Source organism: Nerophis ophidion, linkage group LG01 (assembly GCF_033978795.1).
Source record: "Nerophis ophidion isolate RoL-2023_Sa linkage group LG01, RoL_Noph_v1.0, whole genome shotgun sequence".
Taxonomy (NCBI): domain Eukaryota; kingdom Metazoa; phylum Chordata; class Actinopteri; order Syngnathiformes; family Syngnathidae; genus Nerophis; species Nerophis ophidion.
The window spans coordinates 12,345,141-12,365,824 of NC_084611.1; the positions used below are offsets into that span (position 1 = coordinate 12,345,141).

Here is a 20,684-nt window from a genome sequence, read left to right on the forward strand (position 1 = left end):
ATTTTAAGTGGGAGAACTTGCACAATCGGTGGCTGACTAAATACTTTTTTGCCCTGGCCTGAAGACTTTGCCCTTCTTTACTGTGCAATGCGTCGGCTTAGTGGTTGTTTTGTTTCCCCAATATATGAATCAGCGCATTCATAATCGGTTCGCAGCGGAGTGTGAAGCGACTGGGATGAGAATCAGCACCTCCAAGTCCGAGTCAATGGTTCTCGCCCGGGGGAGAGGTCTTGCTCCAAGTGGAGGAGTTCAAGTACCTCGGAGTCTTGTTCACGAGTGAGGTAAGGGTGGATCGTGAGATGGACAGGCGGGTCTTTGCAGCATCAGCAGTAATTCGGGCCCTGCATCGATTCGTCGGGGTGAAGAAGGAGCTGAGCCGGAAGGGAAAGCTCTCAAATTTACTGGTCGATCTTCATTCCCATCCTCACCTATGGTCATGAGATTTGGGTTATGACCGAAAGGAGAAGATCACGGGTAGAAGCGACCACAATTAGTTTTCTCCGTCGGGTGGTGGGCTCTCCCTTAGAGATAGGGTGAGAAGCTCGGAGTAGAGTATAGCTGCTGCTCCTCCACATCGAGAGGAGCCAGCTGAGGAGGTTCGGGCATCTGGTTATCCTGGGGAGGTGTTTAGGGAATGTCCGACCGGTAGGAGACCACGGGACAGACACAGGACACATTGGGAAGACTATGTCTCCCGGCTGGCCTGGTAACGCCTCGGGATCCCCTGGGAGGAGCTGGACTAGGTGGCTGAGGAGAGGGAAGTCTGGCCTTCTCGGCTTAGGCTGCTGCCTAAGAAAATGGATGGATTGATGGGTGGATGGATGGGCATTCATTATGACACCGGGGTGTTTTTATGGGTGTGGGCTGTCCGGTTTTTAGGACGCACCAGTCTCTGTATCAGGGTGTTGCCTGGTTTGAAGTGTACTGGGACGTTGTGTTGGTTTAAAATCTACTTCCACCTGGTAATAGCCAGACTTCCAATACATGATGGAGAACCTCTTCGAACCAGTCCAAGCTAAGGCTTCCTCTACTTTGGGCAATCGGGTGCCACTATTCTTCATTTTGACCACAATGAGGGGGGAAGCAAAGGGACTTTCTGATGTCTTGAAGGGGAACATTATCACAATTTCAAAAGGGTTAAAAACAATAAAAAAAATCAGTTCCCAGTGGCTTGTTGTATTTTTTGAATTTTTTTTCAAAATTGTACCGGTCTCGGAATATCCCTAAATAAAGCTTTAAAGTGACTTATTTTCGCTCTCTGCGAAGACACTGGCCATTTCCCTGTGACGTCATACAGTGCCGCCAATGTAAACAAACAATGGGAATACCACAGCAAGATATAGCGACATTAGCTCGGATTCAAACTCGGATTTCAGCGACTTAAGCGATTCAACAGATTACACATGTTTTGAAACAGATGGTTGGAGTATGAAAGTATTGAAGAAGAAACTGAAGCTATTGAGCGAATTCATAGTCATAGCATGGCCGAATAGCTGCGTTAGCATCGCCGGTAAAATGTGCGGACCAAACGATCAGGACTTTCGCATCTTTTGACACGGGAGCAACTTAAATTCGTCGATTGGTAAGTGTTTGTTTCGCATTAAATGTGGGTGGAAGGAAACGTAATATAGTTGCAAATGCATCTACAGGTTATCCATACATCTCTGTGCCATGTCTGCTTTAGCACCACCTGTAAATAGCATGTTAGCATCGATTAGCGTAGCATGTTAGCATCGATTAGCTGGCAGTCAACATCAACAAAACTCACCTTTGTGATTTCGTTGACTATCGTTGCAAATGCATCTGCAGGTTATCCATACATCTCTGTGCCATGTCTGCCTTAGCATCGCCGGTAAAATGTGGAGACACTCCGGCACATTCAATGGGGGTCTGGCGGCAGATTTCTTGCCACTTTCGCATATTCGGGCCAGTGGTGCAACTTGAATCCCTCCCTGTTAGTGTTGTTACACCCTCCGACAACACACCGTCGAGGCATGATGTCTCCAAGGTTCCAAAAAATAGTCAATAAAACGGAAAATAACAGAGCTGTGACCCGGTGTTTGTAATGTGTTGAAAATGAAAATGGTGGGTGTGTTACCTCGGCGACGTCACATTCTGACGTCATCGCCTCCAGCGCGATAAACAGAAAGGCGTTTAATTCGCCAAAATTCACCCATTTAGAGTTCGGAAATCGGTTAAAAAAATAGATGGTCTTTTTTCTGCAGCATCAAGGTATATATTGACGCTTACATAGGTCTGGTGATAATGTTCCCCTTTAATGATATTAACATGTTACAACACTTAAATACTTACTGGTACTTCTGTAAGTAGACGATCCTAAATTTTTGTTTAGTACGGTAGCATCGCTAACCCAACAAGGGACTCCTTCCAGTAGCTCCACCCACTCAGCTGATGACTTTATGCAATTCTTTAGTAAGAAAATTGAAGTCATTAGAAAGGAGATTAAAGACAATGCGTCCCAGCTACAACGGGGTTCTATTAACACTGACACGATTGTATATACGGCGGATACTGCCCTCCAAAATAGTTTCTCTCGTTTTGAGGAAATAACATTAGAGGAATTGTTACAACGTGTAAATGGAATAAAACAAACAACATGTTTACTTGACCCTCTTCCAGGGAAACTGATCAAGGAGCTCTTTGTATTATTAGGTCCATCAGTGCTAAATATTATAAACTTATCACTTTCCTCGGGCACTGTTCCCCTAGCATTCAAAAAAGCGGTTATTCATCCTCTTCTTAAAAGACCTAACCTCGATCCTGACCTCATGGTAAACTACTGACCGGTGTCTCACCTTCCCTTTATTTCAAAAATCCTCGAAAAAATTGTTGCGGAGCAGTTAAATGAACACTTAGCGTCTAACAATCTATGTGAAACCTTTCAATCCGGTTTCAGGGCAAATCACTCGACGGAGACAGCCCTCGCAAAAATGACTAATGATCTATTGCTAACGATGGATTCTGATGCGTCATCTATGTTGCTGCTCCTCGATCTTAGCGCTGCTTTCGATACCGTCGATCATAATATTTTATTAGAACGTATCAAAACACGAATTGGTATGTCAGACTTAGCCCTGTCTTGGTTTAACTCTTATCTTACTGATAGGATGCAGTGTGTCTCCCATAACAATGTGACCTCGGAATACGTTAAGGTAACGTGTGGAGTTCCCCAGGGTTCGGTCCTTGGCCCTGCACTCTTCAGCATCTACATGCTGCCGCTAGGTGACATCATACGCAAATACGGTGTTAGCTTTCACTGTTATGCTGATGACACCCAACTCTACATGCCCCTAAAGCTGACCAACACGCCGGATTGTAGTCAGCTGGAGGCGTGTCTTAATGAAATTAAACAATGGATGTCCGCTAACTTTTTGCAACTCAACGCCAAAAAAACGGAAATGCTGATTATCGGTCCTGCTAGACACCGAACTCTATTTAATAATACAACTCTAACATTTGACAACCAAACAATTAAACAAGGCGACACGGTAAAGAATCTGGGTATTATCTTCGACCCAACTCTCTCCTTTGAGGCACACATTAAAAGCGTTACTAAAACGGCCTTCTTTCATCTCCGTAATATCGCTAAAATTCGCTCCATTATGTCCACTAAAGACGCTGAGATCATTATCCATGCGTTTGTTACGTCTCGCCTCGACTACTGTAACGTATTATTTTCGGGTCTCCCCATGTCTAGCATTAAAAGATTACAGTTGGTACAAAATGCGGCTGCTAGACTTTTGACAAGAACAAGAAAGTTTGATCACATTACGCCTGTACTGGCTCACCTGCACTGGCTTCCTGTGCACTTAAGATGTGACTTTAAGGTTTTACTACTTACGTATAAAATACTACACGGTCTAGCTCCATCCTATCTTGCCGATTGTATTGTACCATATGTCCCGGAAAGAAATCTGCGTTCAAAGGACTCCGGCTTGTTAGTGATTCCCAAAGCCCAAAAAAAGTCTGCGGGCTATAGAGCGTTTTCCGTTCGGGCTCCAGTACTCTGGAATGCCCTCCCGGTAACAGTTCGAGATGCCACCTCAGTAGAAGCATTTAAGTCTCACCTTAAAACTCATTTGTATACTGTAGCCTTTAAATAGACTCCCTTTTTAGACCAGTTGATCTGCTGTTTCTTTTCTTTTTCTTCTATGTCCCACTCTCCCCTGTGGAGGGGGTCCGGTCCGATCCGGTGGCCATGTACTGCTTGCCTGTGTATCGGCTGGGGACATCTCTGCGCTGCTGATCCGCCTCGACATCTCTGCGCTGCTGATCCGCCTCCGCTTGGGGTGGTTTCCTGCTGGCTCCGCTGTGAACGGGACTCTCGCTGCTGAGTTGGACCCGCTTTGGACTGGACTCTCGCGACTATGTTGGATCCATTGTGGATTGAACTTTCACAGTATCATGTTAGACCCGCTCGACATCCATTGCTTTCCTCCTCTCTAAGGTTCTCATAATCATTATTGTCACAGACGTCCCACTGGATCATTATTGTCACCGATGTCCCACTGGGTGTGAGTTTTCCTTGCCCTTATGTGGGCCTACCGAGGATGTCGTGGTGGTTTGTGCAGCCCTTTGAGACACTAGTGATTTAGGGCTATATAAGTAAACATTGATTGATTGATTGATAGACCTGGAAATGATCAGTTTTTAAAGCCACACAAAGTAAAACATTGTAAGAGTAGATTTTTATTGTTTAAAGTGACTTCTCCAACGAAAGTTGCGTCATTCTCTATAACTCGTAGTATCTTTGTTATTATACAATATTACAATTTCTAGAAGGAAAGCGGGAGTCAAAGGGTGTGCTCGTAGCTATCCTCCGGTCTGAACCATCACAGAATACTGAGACAAAAATAGAAACGTGTGCTTTTAGAGAAGAAGTGTGGTGGCATTAACCCGACAAGGCCAGAAAAGACCATCAGTGGTTTGTCCCTAAACGACGCAAACTCAAACAAAACGTGTCAGTTCACTAATAAAGAAAGCAGCGCCACAAACACAAAAAAACTGCAGCTTGGCTTGGAAAACCTCGCAAATTGTAAACAGGAAACAAATCCTTACTGGAACTCTTTTTGAGTGGAAATGTACGGTGGCTGACAGACACAAAAAACCCTAAAAACCACTAAAACTGACAAAGTCCACAGGTTCACGTGGGGGGGGGAAACAACAGTTAGGCAGGCTACTAGGAAGTTAGCCGAGCTGTCAGGTGTTAGCCAGCTACGCTACCAGGAAAATAGACATTTAAGCTATTAGGAAGTTGTAGCCCGCTACGGATCGAGTAAGTTAGCCAAGCTACCGGGATGTGAGCCAGTTTTGCCACTAGAAAGTTAGCCAAGCTACCAAATGCTAGCTAGCTCGGCTACCAGGAAGTTAGCCAATCTGCCAGTTGATAGCCAGCTAGACTACTAGGATGTTATAGCCAGCCAGGCAACTAGTAAGTTAGCGAAACTACCTGGAATTGAGCCAGTTTGGCTACTGGGAAGTTAGCCAAGTTACCAGGTGTAAGCCAGCCAGACTACTAGTAGGTTATACAGCTATGCTTCTAGGTAGTTAGCCAAGCTGCCAGAAAGTTAACACAGCTACGTTACCAGGAAGTTAGAAAAGCTATGCTACCAGGAAGTTAGCCAATCTGCCAATTGTTAGCCAGCTAGGCAACTAGTAAGTTAGCGAAGCTACCAGAAAGAACCAGTTTGGCTACTGGGAAGATAGCCGAGTTACCAAACGCTAGCTAGCTATACTACTAAATTTTAGATAGCTTGGTTACCAAAAAGTTAGCCAAGCTTCCAGGTGTAAGCCAGCCAGACTACTAGGAAGTTAGCCAGCTAAGCTTCTAGGTAGTTAGCCAAGCTGCCAGGAAGTTAGCCAAGCTGCCAGTTGTTAGCCAGCTAGACTACTAGGAAGTTATAGAGCAGGTTTGGCAACTGGAAAGTTAGCCAAGTTACCAAATGTTAGCTAGCTAGGCTACCAAATGTTAGTTAGCTAGGTTACCAAAAAGTTAGCCATGCTGCCAGTTATTAGCCATCTAGACTACAAGGAAGTTATAGCCAGCCAGGCAACTAGTAAGTTAGCGGAACTACCAGGAATTGAGCCAGTTTGGCTACTGGGAAGTTAGCCAAGTTACCAAATGTCAGCTAGCTAGGCTACCAAATGTTAGTTAGCTAGGTTACTAAAATGTTAGCCAAGCTTCCAGGTGTAAGCCAGCCAGACTACTAAGAAGTTAGCCAGCTATGCTTCTAGGTAGTTAGCCAAGCAGCCAGGAAGTTAGCTAAGCTACGTTACAGGGAAGTTAACAAAGCTACGCTACCAGGAAGTTAGCCAATCTGCCAGTTGTTAGCCAGCTAGGCAACTAGTAAGTTAGCAAAGCTACCAGAAAGAGCCAGTTTGGTTACTGGAAAGTTAGCCAAGTTACCAAATGTTAGCTAGCTAGGCTACCAAATGTTAGTTAGCTAGGTTACCAAAAAGTTAGCCATGCTGCCAGTTATTAGCCAACTAGACTACAAGGAAGTTATAGCCAGCCAGGCAACTAGTAAGTTAGCGGAACTACCAGGAATTGAGCCAGTTTGGCTACTGGGAAGTTAACCAAGTTACCAAATGTCAGCTAGCTAGGCTACCAAATGTTAGTTAGCTAGGTTACTAAAATGTTAGCCAAGCTTCCAGGTGTAAGCCAGCCAGACTACTAAGAAGTTAGCCAGCTATGCTTCTAGGTAGTTAGCCAAGCAGCCAGGAAGTTAGCTAAGCTACGTTATAGGGAAGTTAACAAAGCTACGCTACCAGGAAGTTAGCCAATCTGCCAGTTGTTAGCCAGCTAGGCAACTAGTAAGTTAGCGAAGCTACCAGAAAGAGCCAGTTTGGCTACTGGGAAGACAGCAGAGTTACCAAATGTTAGCTAGCTATACTACCAAATTTTAGATAGCTTGGTTACCAAAAAGTTAGCCAAGCTTCCAGGTGTAAGCCACCCAGACTACTAGGAGGTTAGCCAGCTAAGCTTCTAGGTAGTTAGCCAAGCTGCCAGGAAGTTAGCCAAGCTGCCAGTTGTTAGTCAGCTAGACTACTGGGAAGTTATAGCCAGCTAGGCAACTAGTAAGTTAGCGAAGCTACCAGAAAGAGCCAGTTTGGCTACTGGGAAGATAGCAGAGTTACCAAATGTTAGCTAGCTATACTACCAAATTTTAGATAGCTTGGTTACCAAAAAGTTAGCCAAGCTTCCAGGTGTAAGCCAGCCAGACTACTTGGAAGTTAGCCAGCTAAGCTTCTAGGTAGTTAGCCAAGCTGCCAGGAAGTTAGCCAAGCTGCCAGTTGTTAGCCAGCTAGACTACTAGGAAGTTATAGAGCAGGTTTGGCAACTGGAAAGTTAGCCAAGTTACCAAATATTAGCTAGCTAGGCTACCAAATGTTAGTTAGCTAGGTTACCAAAAAGTTAGCCATGCTGCCAGTTATTAGCCAACTAGACTACAAGGAAGTTATAGCCAGCCAGGCAACTAGTAAGTTAGCGGAACTACCAGGAATTGAGCCAGTTTGGCTACTGGGAAGTTAGCCAAGTTACCAAATGTCAGCTAGCTAAGCTACCAAATGTTAGTTAGCTAGGTTACTAAAATGTTAGCCAAGCTTCCAGGTGTAAGCCAGCCAGACTACTAAGAAGTTAGCCAGCTATGCTTCTAGGTAGTTAGCCAAGCAGCCAGGAAGTTAGCTAAGCTACATTACAGGGAAGTTAACAAAGCTACGCTACCAGGAAGTTAGCCAATCTGCCAGTTGTTAGCCAGCTAGGCAACTAGTAAGTTAGCGAAGCTACCAGAAAGAGCCAGTTTGGTTACTGGGAAGATAGCCGAGTTACCAAATGTTAGCTAGCTATACTACCAAATTTTAGATAGCTTGGTTACCAAAAAGTTAGCTAAGCTGCCAGGTGTAAGCCAGCCAGACTACGAGGAAGTTAGCCAGCTAAGCTTCTAGGTAGTTAGCCAAGCTGCCAGGAAGTTAGCCAAGCTTCCAGTTGTTAGCCATCTAGACTACTAGGAAGTTATAGCTAGCTAGGAAACTAGTAAGTTAGCAAAGCTACCAGGAATTGATAAGTTTTGATACCGGGAAGTTAGCCAAGTTACCCAATGTTAGCTAGTTAGGCTACCAAATGCTAGTTAGCTAGGTTACTAAAGAGTTAGCCAAGCTGCCAGTTGTTAGCCAACTAGACTACAAGGAAGTTATAGCCAGCTAAGAAACTAGTAAGTTAGCGAAGCTACAAGGAATTGATAAATTTTGGTACCGGGAATTTAGCCAAGTAACCAAATGTTAGTTAGCTAGGCTACAAAATGTCAGTTAGCTAGGTTACCAAAAAGTTAGCCAAGCTGCCAGTTGTTAGCCAACTAGACTACAAGGAAGTTATGACCAGCTAGGCAACTAGTAAGTTAGCGAAGCTACCAGGAATTGATACATTTTGATACCGGGAAGTTAGCCAAGTTACCAAATGTTAGCTAGTTAGGCTACCAAATGTTAGTTAGCTAGGTTACCAAAAAGTTAGCCAAGCTGCCAGTTGTTAAACCTGCCAGACTACTCAGAAGTTAGCCAGCTAAGCTTCTGGGTAGTTGGGAGTTACCGCGAGTTTGTCCCCGTCAGCCATCGTGAAAAAGAGCTACAAAAACGTGTTTTTGGTAGAGATTTGAGTGGGGAGAAAAAACGTGTAAAATCTTTTAAAAGGCAAGACAAAAACATCTTGTTTGTGTTGAAAACAAAAGGTGTGTACTTTCATGTGTCTTGGTGCGGCTGCTCCACCAGGGGGCAGCAGAGATTCGACATGAACTTTGAAGAAAAGGCCACACCTTTAGCTAGCGGCAACAAGAATGTGAAGACACAAAATGGCTTCCCCTGACCGTCACTAGCGAGCCCGTCTACGCGAGGCGCTTCAGGAGAGAAACCTGTACGGACACAAAGTGCTTCAGGGGTGAGACGCTCGTGACCAGCGTTAAAGTGCGGACTTCAGTGGCTCTCGATCACCACGGGCTCGTAGCCCCCCGCCGAGACCCTGGGGAGGACGGCGCACGTCAGTCGGCGCCAAGTTTTCAAAGCGGAGAGGCCAACTCACCTGTTCCCCAGCCGGATGGCGCTGAGCGCGGTGCTGCCGTCTCTGTTGACGAACAGACGCAGGTTGCTGTCTGCACGGACACACAGGTGCACTTCTTTTTACGCTTGTATGTCACTTTAAACACGGCCTCAGGCTTTGATTCCACAATGGAGCAGAACATTTGTGTCATCTGCTCCTGGCCCACCTTCAGTGTTGCTAACGTCGGCAAAGTTTTGGCTTTGGACAATTTTCTCCACGATGTCGTCGGCGTCCATGCGGGTGTCGTTCACCCAAGATGGCCGACTTTCCACCGAGTCCTGCTTCCTCCTACGACAGGAGGGGAGAAATGATTAAAATAAAGAAAGTACAATAAAAAATAAATACAATGAAGTCAGTAAAATTAAGTGAATTAAATCAAATGGAATAAAAATAAAATACAATATAATAAAAAAAATATAAATTAAATCAAATAAATACATAAAAAAATTAAATCAAAGTGAATGAACAAAATTCAACTAAATAAAATTGCATTAAAATTTTAATTTAAAAAAATGAATTAAATACTAATTAAAATAAAATAAAATAACACATACAATTAAATAAATAAATACATTAAAAAGTAATACAATTGGAGTGAATGAACACAGCTAAACTACATAGAATAGGATTGAAATGTATTTAAATGAAATAAAATATTAACTTAAGTAAAATAATAAATACAAGTAGTTCAAATAAATACATCAAATACATACAGTTCAAATAAATAAAATAGAATTAAAATATTAACTTAAATTTAAAAAAGTAATACATAAAAGTAGTTCAAATAAATACTTAAAAAAGGTGTACAATTAAAGTGAATGTACTCAATTAAATCAAATACAATAAAAATAAAATACAATCTAATTTCAAAAATGTATACAATTAAGGTGAATGAACTTAATTAAATCAAATAGAGTGAGAATAAAATACAATTTAATTAAAAAATAATTAAATTAAATAATTGCATAAAAAACAATAAATTAAAGTGAATTAACACAATTCAACTAAATAGAACAGGATTCAAATTTATTTAAGTTAGATTAAAAAATATTTATTAATTTAAAAAAAATAATACAATTAAAGTGGATGAACACAGTTAAACTGAAGAGAATAGGATGAAAATAGATTTAAATAAAATAAAATGTTAACTTGAATAAAATAAAATACATAAAATTTGATCAAATAAATACATAAAACATTAATACAATGTGAATGAACTCAAATAGAGTAAGAATAAAAGACAATTTAATAATAAATAATCAATAATTACAAAAAAAAACAATGAAACAATTAAAGTGAATGAACACGATTCAACTAAATAGAATAGGACTAATATTGATATTAATTAAAAATAATGAATAAAGTATTTCAAATTAAATCCAATAATACATAAATCAAATAAATACATAAAAAATGTATATAGTTATACTGAATGAACACAGTTAAACTAAATAGAATAGGATTCAAATGTATTTAAATTATATATAAAAAAACAATAAAATATTAAGTTAAATAAAATAAAAACAAAATTAGATCAATACTTTAAAAATTAATACAATTAAAGTGAATGAACACAGTTAAACTAAATAGAATATCACTAAAATGTATTTACTTAAATAAAACATCAACTTGGACCCCAACTTAAACCACTTGAAAAACTTATTGGGGTGTTACCATTTAGTGGTCAATTGTACAGAATATGTACTGAACTGTGCAATCTACTAATAAAAGTTTCGATCAATCAATCAATCAATCAATCAAACTTAAATAAAACAAAATACATCAAATTTGTTAAAATTAATACATAAAAAAATAATGCAATGAAAGTCAATGAACTCAAATCAAGTAGAGTAAGAATAAAATACAATTGAATTATAAATGAATTACATTTTAAAAAGTATACAATTAAAGTGAATTAACACAATTAAACTACATAGAATAGGATTACAATTTATTTAAATCAAATTAAATATTAACTCAAATAAAATGAAATATAAATAAAATTTGATCGAATATGTACATGAAAGATTGAGACAATTAAAGTGAATGAACACAGTTAAACTAAATAGAATATGATTTAAATTGATTTGAATAAAATAAAATATTAACCTAAATAAAATACAATAAACACAATTAGATCAAATAAATGTTAAAAATTAAAGCAAATAAAGTGAATGAACTCAATTAAACAAAATAATGTACAAATAAAATATAATAAAATTAAATAAGAATAAATATAATTAAATAAGACAGTTGTATTAAAAAGTATTACAATTAAAGTGAATGAATATAATTAAATTAAAAAAGAATAGGAATAAAATACATTTGAAATAAATAAAATACAGAAAATAAAATAAATAAAATGAGACAAAACGAATACATTAAAAGCTAATACAGTTAAAGTGAATGAAGAAAATTACATAGAATGGAAGTAAAATCATCTACGACAAAACATCATGCAATTAAATAAATAAAACATACAGTAATAATACATAGGCTGAAATTAAATGAATGCTATTAAATTGAATACAATAGCACTGCAGTTAAATTAAATACAAGAAATACAATTAAAATAAATAAATACACTCAAATTAAATAAATAAAATAAAACTAACTATACTGAAAATGAATAAATACATTAACATCCATCCATCCATTTTCTACCGCTTATTCCCTTTCGGGGTCGCGGGGGGCGCTGGCGCCTATCTCAGCTACAATCGGGCGGAAGGCAGGGTACACCCTGGACAAGTCGCCACCTCATCGCAGGGCCAACACAGATAGACAGACAACATTCACACTCACATTCACACACTAGGGCCAATTTAGTGTTGCCAATCAACCCCCTCCAGGTACTCCGGCTTCCTCCCACCTCCAAAGACATACATTAACATAAAAGAAATAAAATAACTAAATAAAAATGAACAGATTTAAAGTAAATGAACACAATGACATGAAATGCAATAACAATAAATATAATTAAATAGATTATATGAATAAGGTCAAAGCAGGTACCTTGGAGGCCTGTTGGTGTGTAGGATGGGCCTGGGGGGCCGGGGGGGTCTCTCCAAGCGCCCCGCCTCCTTGTCTCCGTCCCCCTCGGCAGTCAAGGTCCCCGGCCCCCCCGAGGTGCTGCTGCCGGTGGAGGTGTTCCTGCGGTGGGTCAGGTCAGACAAGCTGGAGGAGCAGGAGTGCTCTGTGCTGTAGCCTGCAAGACCCAGGACACCCCATAATATTCACCATAACAACATGGCTCGCTAGCTTGCACGGAGGAGCTAAGCTAAACCTTGAACCTCCACAATTGTCATTATGCAGGACCACGAGGGCCCCAAGCAGGGTGACCACATAGGTGTCCACACAGATGCCTGACGGCGTGAATGATGGGAAAGAAACCTGAGATTCTGCTGTGCTGGCTGGCGTAGCTGGAGTTCCTGGAGTGGCCCGACTGGAAGACTTCTCCCGGACTGCAGGGGTTCCCTTCAGGGTCTTCCAGGAGACCTGAGGACAGCAAAAGTAGAAGTTTGTCTTCAATGATTTCTATTATTATTCTGTTATTAACACTCACTTGACAGTAACTTGTTAATACTCATAGTGCTACAAATAGTACTACAAATGTCACTGCAAATAGTGTTACAAATAGTACTACAAATGGTGTTACAAATAGTGCTTCTAATGGTACTACAAACAGTACTACAAATAGTGTTACAAATAGTGTTACAGATGGTGCTACAAATAGTGTTACAAATAGTTTTACAGATAGTACTACAAATAGTACTGCAAATAGTGTTACAAATAGTACTAAAAGTGGCACTAGAAATATGACTGGAAATAGTACTAGAAATAGTGTTATAATAGTGTTACAAAAAGTACTACAAATGGTGTTACAAATAGTACTACAATTAGCCATACAAATAGTTTTACAGATAGAGGGACAAATAGTACTACAAATAGTGTTAGAAATAGTACTAGAAGTAGTACTATGAATAGTAATAAGAAGTACTAGAAATACTACTACGAATACTACTAGAAATAGTGTTACAAATAGTACTAGTAGTAGTAATAAAAATATTACTGGAGATAGTGTTACGAATAGTGTTACAATAGTGTTATAATGATGTTACAAAAAGTACAACAAATAGTGTTAAAATAGTACTACAATTAGCCATACAAATAGAGGGACAAATAGTACTAAAAGTAGTACTAGAAATACTACTAGAAATAGTCCTAGGAATAGTGTTACAAATAGTACTAGTAATAGTATTAGAGATAGTGTTACAAATAATACTACGAATAGTGTTACAAATAGTACTGCAAAGAGTACTACAAAGAGTGTTAGAAATAGTAATATAAATAGTACTAAGAAGGACTACAAATACTACTACGAATACTAATAGAAATAGTGTTACAAATAGTACTAGTAGTAGTATTAAAAATATTACTAGGGATAGTGTTACGAATAGTGTTACAAATAGTACTAAAATAGTGTTAGAAATAGTACTAGATGTAGTACTATAAATAGTACTAAGAAGTACTAGAAATACCACTATGAATACTAATAGAAATAGTGTTACACATAGTACTAGTAGTAATATTAAAAATATTACTAGAGATAGTGTTACGAATAGTGTTACAATAGTGTTACAAATAGTACTAAAAATAGTGTTACAAATAGTACTACAAATAGTGTTAGAAATACTACTAGAAGTAGTACTATAAATAGTACTAAGAATTACTAGAATACTACTACAAATACTAATAGAAATAGTGTTACAAATAGTACTAGTAGTAGTATTAAAAATATTACTAGAGATAGTGTTACGAATAGTGTTACAATAGTGTTACAAATAGTGCTACAAATAGTGTTACAAATAGTACTACAAATAGTGTTAGAAATAGTACTAGAAGTAGTAATAGAAATAGTACTACAAATAATACTAGAAATATTATAAGAAATAGTGTTACAAATACTACTAGTAAGAGTATTAAAATAGTACTAGAAACAGTGTTACAAACAGTGTTACAAATAGTACTACAAATAATGTTACAAATAGTACAACAAATAGTAATACAAATAATGTTACAAATTCTACTATATGTAGTACTAAGTAGTACTAGTTTTATTACTACAAATACTACTAGAAATAGTGTTACAAATAGTACTAGCAATAGTATTAGAAATAGTGTTACAATAGTGTTACAAATAGCACTACAAATAGTGTTACACATACCTCTACAAATAGTGTTACAAATAGTTCTACAAATAGTGTTACAAATTGTACTACAAATAGTGTTGCAAATAGTACTACAAATAGTGTCACAAAGAGTGTTTCAAATAGTACTAGCAATAGTGTTACAACAAGTGGTATAATAGTATTACAAATAGTGTTACAAATAGTGTTATAATAGTGTTACAAATAGTACTAAAAATAGTGTTACAAATAGTACTAAAAGTAGTACTAGAAATAGTGTTACAAATAGTATTAGTAATAGTATTACAAATAGTGTTCAAATACTGTTATAATAGCGTTACAAATAGTAATACAAATAGTACTACAAAGAGTGTTACAAATACTATTAGAAATACAACTAGAAATATTGTTACAAATAGTACTAGTAATAGTTTTAAAAGTAGTACTAAAAATAGTGCCACTGTAGAGTTCAACACAAGCAGTGCGCCCCCCAGCGGTTGTGAGACGTATAACGATGACATAATATCTAGCAATGTGATGACATCATTGTTTTTCTCTCTCCGGCAGACAAGGTTCAACACGGCGGACCTTCAGAATGTTCCAGTGGGTCTTGGTTGGATTCCGAAAAAAACTCTGACATGTAAATATTGCACATGTTGTTGAAAAAGGTCAAAGAAATAAATGATAGCGGGGCGTTACCCGAGCTGACGACGGAGGGTCGAGGTTTGGGGGTCCGGCCCAGGGAAATCCCTCCGGCCGGCCCGGGTTGGGCGGTCCCCTCCCCCTTGCAGTCCAGCTGCAGGGTGTGCTCGCGTCCCGGGATGGAGATGGACTTGGCGGTGCTGGGAGGACTGTGGGTGGGCGGGTTTACACACACGTTTAGCGAGCAAAACATTCCCGCTCGGCTAAAGGTCGGAGGTCACGGGGAGGCTGATTTGAGGCTGGGGGAGGAAAAAAGAAAGAAGAACTCACGTTTTGAAGCAGGGGTCTCCTGACAGGAGGGTCATCCCGATGATAACCTGCAGGGACAAAAACATGTTACACAAACACGTCAGCGTGGAAACTACCCGCGGTGTGTGTGCGTGTGTGTGCCTTCCTGCTTCCTGCTTCCTGGGCCTCCTTCCTGCACTGGAACTCTTCAACGAGTACTTAGTTCCTGGAACACTTACTGCAAATGTAAACGTTGGCCCCTCCCCTTTCTGCCACAAGACGGCGACTGTTGACGTTTTGGGTACAACATGACCGTGTGTACGCCATTTCTGCCCCAAAATAAATAAAAAGGCCAATGGAGACATGGCCCACGGTCTTGTACTCGCCTTGAGTATGGAGTTGTCCTGCCGCGTGTTCTTGGTGTCGTATCCTTCCAGAAGGCAGCAGCGCACCGCCGAGCCCGAGCCCGCAAACTCCGCCATGTTGAGGTCTGTGAAGCCCAGCTGAAAGCAGGAGGAGATACTTTTGATTATTATTTTTTATGGGCCTGTTGCGATTATTATTATTTTTTATGGGCCTGCTGCGATTATTATATTTTCATTGGCCTGCAGTGATTATTATTTTTTATGGGCCTGCTGTGATTAGTATTATTTTTTGGGGCCTGCTGCGATTGTTATTTTTTATGGGCCTGCTGCGTGGCGTAACATGCTAAAGTTTCATGCTAGCTTTTGTGCTCATTTTGAATGTTTAAACCTAAAAATCATGGTTCCTAAAACTTCAGCATTAACTGTTTGCATGCTAACATAACAGACGTTAGCATACTTCCAAGATGGCGCCAAGTATCAAAAATCAGAATTCTTTAGGTTAAATTGTACAAATTATCTAAAAAGCTAGCAAAAAAACTTTAGCATGTTAACATTAGCCTGCTAAATATAAGAGACGTTAGCATGCTAATGTTCCCACAAGTATGCTAAGAGTTGACTTGTGACCGCATAGAGTTTTAGAAACCAAGATGGCGCCGAGTATCAAAATTAATGATTTTTAGGTTTAAACATATGAACTTGGCAAAAACGCCAGCATAAAATGTTTGTATGCTAATATAAGAGAAGCGAGAAACAATGTTAGCATGCTAACATTCACACAAGTATGCTCACAGTTGACGTGTGACCGCATAGAGTTTTAGAAACCATTATGTTTAGGTTTAAACATTCAAAATTAGCACAATAGCTAGCATAAAATGCTAGCATGCTAACGTTAGAGACATTAGCATACTTCCAAGATGGCGCCAAGTATCAAAAATCAGAATTCTTTAGGTTAAATTGTACAAATGATCTAAAAAGCTAGCAAAAAAACTTTGGCATGTTAACGTTAGCCTGCTAATATAAGAGACGTTAGCATGCTAACATTCCCACAAGTATGCTAACAGTTGACTTGTGACCACATAGTTTTAGAAACCATTATGTTTAGGTTTAAACAAACCAAATTAGCACAACATAAAATGTTAACATGCTAACGCAAGAAAAATTAGCATACTTCCAAGATGGCGCTGAGTATCAAAATTAATGATTTTTAGGTGTAAACATATAAACTTAGCCAAAACCCCAGCATAAAATGTTTGTATGCTAATATAAGAGAAGAGATAAACAATGTTAGCATGCTAACATTCACACAAGTATGCTCACAGTTGACGTGTGACCGCATAGAGTTTTAGAAACCATTATGTTTAGGTTTAAACATTCAAAATTAGCACAATAGCCAGCATAAAATGCTAGCATGCTAACATTAGAGACATTAGCATACTTCCAAGATGGCGCCAAGTATCAAAAATCTGAATTCTTTAGGTTAAATTGTACAAATGATCTAAAAAGCTAGCAAAAAAACTTTGGCATGTTAACGTTAGCCTGCTAATATAAGAGATGTTAGCATGCTAACGTTCCCACAAGTATGCTAAGAGTTGACTTGTGACCGCATAGAGTTTTAGAAACCATTATGTTTAGGTTTAAACAAACCAAATTAGCACAACATAAAATGTTAACATGCTAACGTAAGAACAATTTGTATACTTCCAAGATGGCGCCGAGTAACAAAATTAATTATTTTTAGGTTGAAACATATGAACTTAGCAAAAACGCCAGCATAAAATGTTTGTATGCTAATATAAGAGAAGCGAGAAACAATGTTAGCATGCTAACATTCACACAAGTATGCTCACAGTTGACGTGTGACCGCATAGAGTTTTAGAAACCATTATGTTTAGGTTTAAACATTCAAAATTAGCACAATAGCTAGCATAAAATGCTAGCATGCTAACGTTAGGGACATTAGCATACTTCCAAGATGGCGCCAAGTATCAAAAATCAGAATTCTTTAGATTAAATTGTACAAATGATCTAAAAAGCTAGCAAAAAAACTTTAGCATGTTAACATTAGCCTGCTAATATAAGAGACGTTAGCATGCTAACGTTCCCACAAGTATGCTAACAGTTGACTTGTGACCGCATAGAGTTTTAGAAACCATTATGTTTAGGTTTAAACAAACCAAATTAGCACAACATAAAATTTTAACATGCTAACGTAAGAAAAATTTGCATACTTCCAAGATGGCGCCAAGTAACAAAATTAATTATTTTTAGGTTTAAACATATGAACTTAGCAAAAACGTCAGCATAAAATGTTTGTATGCTAATATAAGAGAAGCGAGAAACAATGTTAGCATGCTAACATTCACACAAGTATGCTCACAGTTGACGTGTGACCGCATAGAGTTTTAGAAACCATTATGTTTAGGTTTAAACATTCAAAATTAGCACAATAGCTAGCATAAAATGCTAGCATGCTAACGTTAGAGACATTAGCATACTTCCAAGATGGCGCCAAGTATCAAAAATCAGAATTCTTTAGATTAAATTGTACAAATGATCTAAAAAGCTAGCAAAAAAACTTTAGCATGTTAACATTAGCCTGCTAATATAAGAGACGTTAGCATGCTAACGTTCCCACAAGTATGCTAACAGTTGACTTGTGACCGCATAGAGTTTTAGAAACCATTATGTTTAGGTTTAAACAAACCAAATTAGCACAACATAAAATGTTAACATGCTAACGTAAGAAAAATTAGCATACTTCCAAGATGGCGCCGAGTATCAAAATTAATAATTTTTAGGTTTAAACATATGAACTTAGTAAAAACGCCAGCATAAAATGTTTGTATGCTAATAAAGGAGAAACGAGAAACAATGTTAACATGCTAACATTCACACAAGTATGCTCACAGTTGACGTGTGACCGCATAGAGTTTTAGAAACCATTATGTTTAGGTTCAAACATTCCAAATTAGCACAATCGCTAGCATAAAATGCTAGCATGCTAACGTTAGAAACATTAGCATACTTCCAAGATGGCGACAAGAACCAAAACCAGGATTCTTTAGGTTAAATTGTACAAAATATCTAAAAAGCTAGCAAAAAACTTTAGCATATTAACGTTAGCCTGCTAATATAAAAGACATTAGCATGCTAACGTTCACACAAGTATGCTAACAGTTGACATGTGACCGCATAAAGTTTTAGAAACCATTATGTTTAGGTTTAAACATTCAAAATTAGCACAACATAAAATGTTAGCATGCTAACGTAAGAGACATTAGCATACTTCCAAGATGATAATAGAGCAGGGCCCCGGGCCCTTCTGTAGTGGCAAAGTTGGGCCCCAAGGTCAAGAAGGTTAAGAACCCCTGGTTTTGGCTATCGATGGTATGTTGTCTAACCAGGAAATGCATTTCTTCCAGGAAGCTGAATGTGTTATGTTGCGCCCTACAAAGTGTTTATATTGTAAGTAGTGTGATTGTTTGGTTTTATTAACAAATTTGGAGGTGTTAAAATGGCCAGACTTTTTTTTTTTATTATTGCTATCGATGACGTGTCTATGGGGATATGTCTCGATACGGTTTTATCACCCAGTCCTAATTTGAGATGAACTCTGCAGTGAAAGGATGCCATTCTTCAGTTGAAGGGTTTTTATTTTTTTCCCAGAAGCTGTTTTTAAATAGGTGAGCCTGCCAGGAAGTGGACTTCCAAGGAGGGAAATCGGCTAAATTTAGTCCCAGCTTAGGAACAACAACAATAAAAAAAAAATAAAAAAGGAAGTGTTGCGTGGTTGTGGTCATGTGACGCAGGGGGAGGGGCTTACCTTCGTGTATGCTTTGCCTCCTTTCTGCTCCTGCAGGGGAAAACAGCAAAAAGTTTTTAAAATGCATCTCTTTGTTTGAAGCACTAGTTTGGACCATATTTTCATGTACTTGAAAATCAGTCTTTGCTTTGAAAATCAACTTTTATCTTGAAAATCAGTTTTTACACTGAAAATCAACTTTTATCTTGAAAATCAGTTTTTACACTGAAAATCAACTTTTACCTTGAAAATCACTTTTTACATTGAAAATCAGTTTTTAACTTGAAAATCTGTTTTTAACTTGAAAATCAGTTTTTGCCTTGAAAATCAACTTTTATATATAAATACAAAACAAAAAAATAACTAACATTGTTATAAAATTTGATGTCTATCAATTTGCTTGAAAAAAAAAAAAAAATGTAATCCAAAATTTTGACCGGGTTAAGTTGATACTGAAAAATTAAAATTAATATTTTTAGGTACACTCCAAACAAAACATTTTTTAGATTTTACAGTAAAAAAAAAAAACAGCAACTCAGTCACCAGAATTTTACTGTAAAATATGCAGTTTTTTAAACATCTCACGATACATGGAAAAACAGTACCAATTGTTTTTTTACAGAAAAAATGGCAGCTTAGTCATCAGAGTTTTACCGTAAAATATACTTATTTTTACAACATATCACAGTAAAATGGGAAAATTGAGTACCAATGTTTTTTTTTTTTACAGAAAAATGACAGCTTACTCATCAGAATTTTACTGGTTTAATTTTATGGGCCTGCTGCGATTATTATATGATTATGGGCCTGGTGAGATTATTGTTTTTTATGGGCCTGCTGTGATTAGTATTATTTTTTTGGGCCTGCTGCGATTATTTTTTTTTATGGGCCTGTTGCGTGGCGTAACATGCTAACGTTTCATGCTAGGTTTTGTGCTGATTTTGAATGTTTCAACCTAAAAATCATGATTCCTAAAACTTCGGCATTAACTGTTTGCATGCTAACATAACAGACGTTAGCATACTTCCAAGATGGCGGCAAGTATCAAAAACCAGAATTCTTTAGGTTAAATTGTACAAATTATCTAAAAAGCTAGCAAAAAAACTTTAGCATGTTAACGTTAGCCTGCTAATATAAGAGACGTTAACATGCTAACGTTCCCACAAGTATGCTAACAGTTGACTTGTGACCGCATAGAGTTTTAGAAACCATTATGTTTAGGTTTAAACAAACCAAAATGTTGTTTCTAAACAACATGTAATTAATTATACATTTAAAAACTGTGCCCATGTTAT

General features: G+C 38.1%; 1 protein-coding gene and 1 long non-coding RNA gene across 2 annotated transcripts in view; one reads left to right on the forward strand and one right to left on the reverse strand.

Moving 5' to 3' along the window:
* Positions 1-4,694: 4,694 nt before the first annotated feature.
* The window catches only part of LOC133550135 (early estrogen-induced gene 1 protein-like), a 40,026-nt gene continuing 24,036 nt past the window's right edge, over positions 4,695-20,684 (reverse strand). The window contains exons 4-12 of the mRNA XM_061896232.1: positions 19,411-19,440; positions 15,609-15,725; positions 15,265-15,311; positions 14,992-15,143; positions 12,497-12,601; positions 12,119-12,311; positions 9,273-9,394; positions 9,089-9,158; positions 4,695-9,028 (exon numbers count right to left, since the gene is read on the reverse strand). Of these exons, the coding sequence (XP_061752216.1) occupies positions 8,983-9,028; positions 9,089-9,158; positions 9,273-9,394; positions 12,119-12,311; positions 12,497-12,601; positions 14,992-15,143; positions 15,265-15,311; positions 15,609-15,725; positions 19,411-19,440 (882 nt within the window). The 3' untranslated portion in view covers positions 4,695-8,982. The remainder of the gene's footprint in view (positions 9,029-9,088; positions 9,159-9,272; positions 9,395-12,118; positions 12,312-12,496; positions 12,602-14,991; positions 15,144-15,264; positions 15,312-15,608; positions 15,726-19,410; positions 19,441-20,684) is intronic.
* Positions 8,623-15,548, forward strand: LOC133550144 (uncharacterized). The gene is made up of 3 exons (XR_009806243.1): positions 8,623-9,174; positions 12,419-12,622; positions 14,860-15,548. It is a non-coding gene; the product is annotated as an uncharacterized LOC133550144 (long non-coding RNA).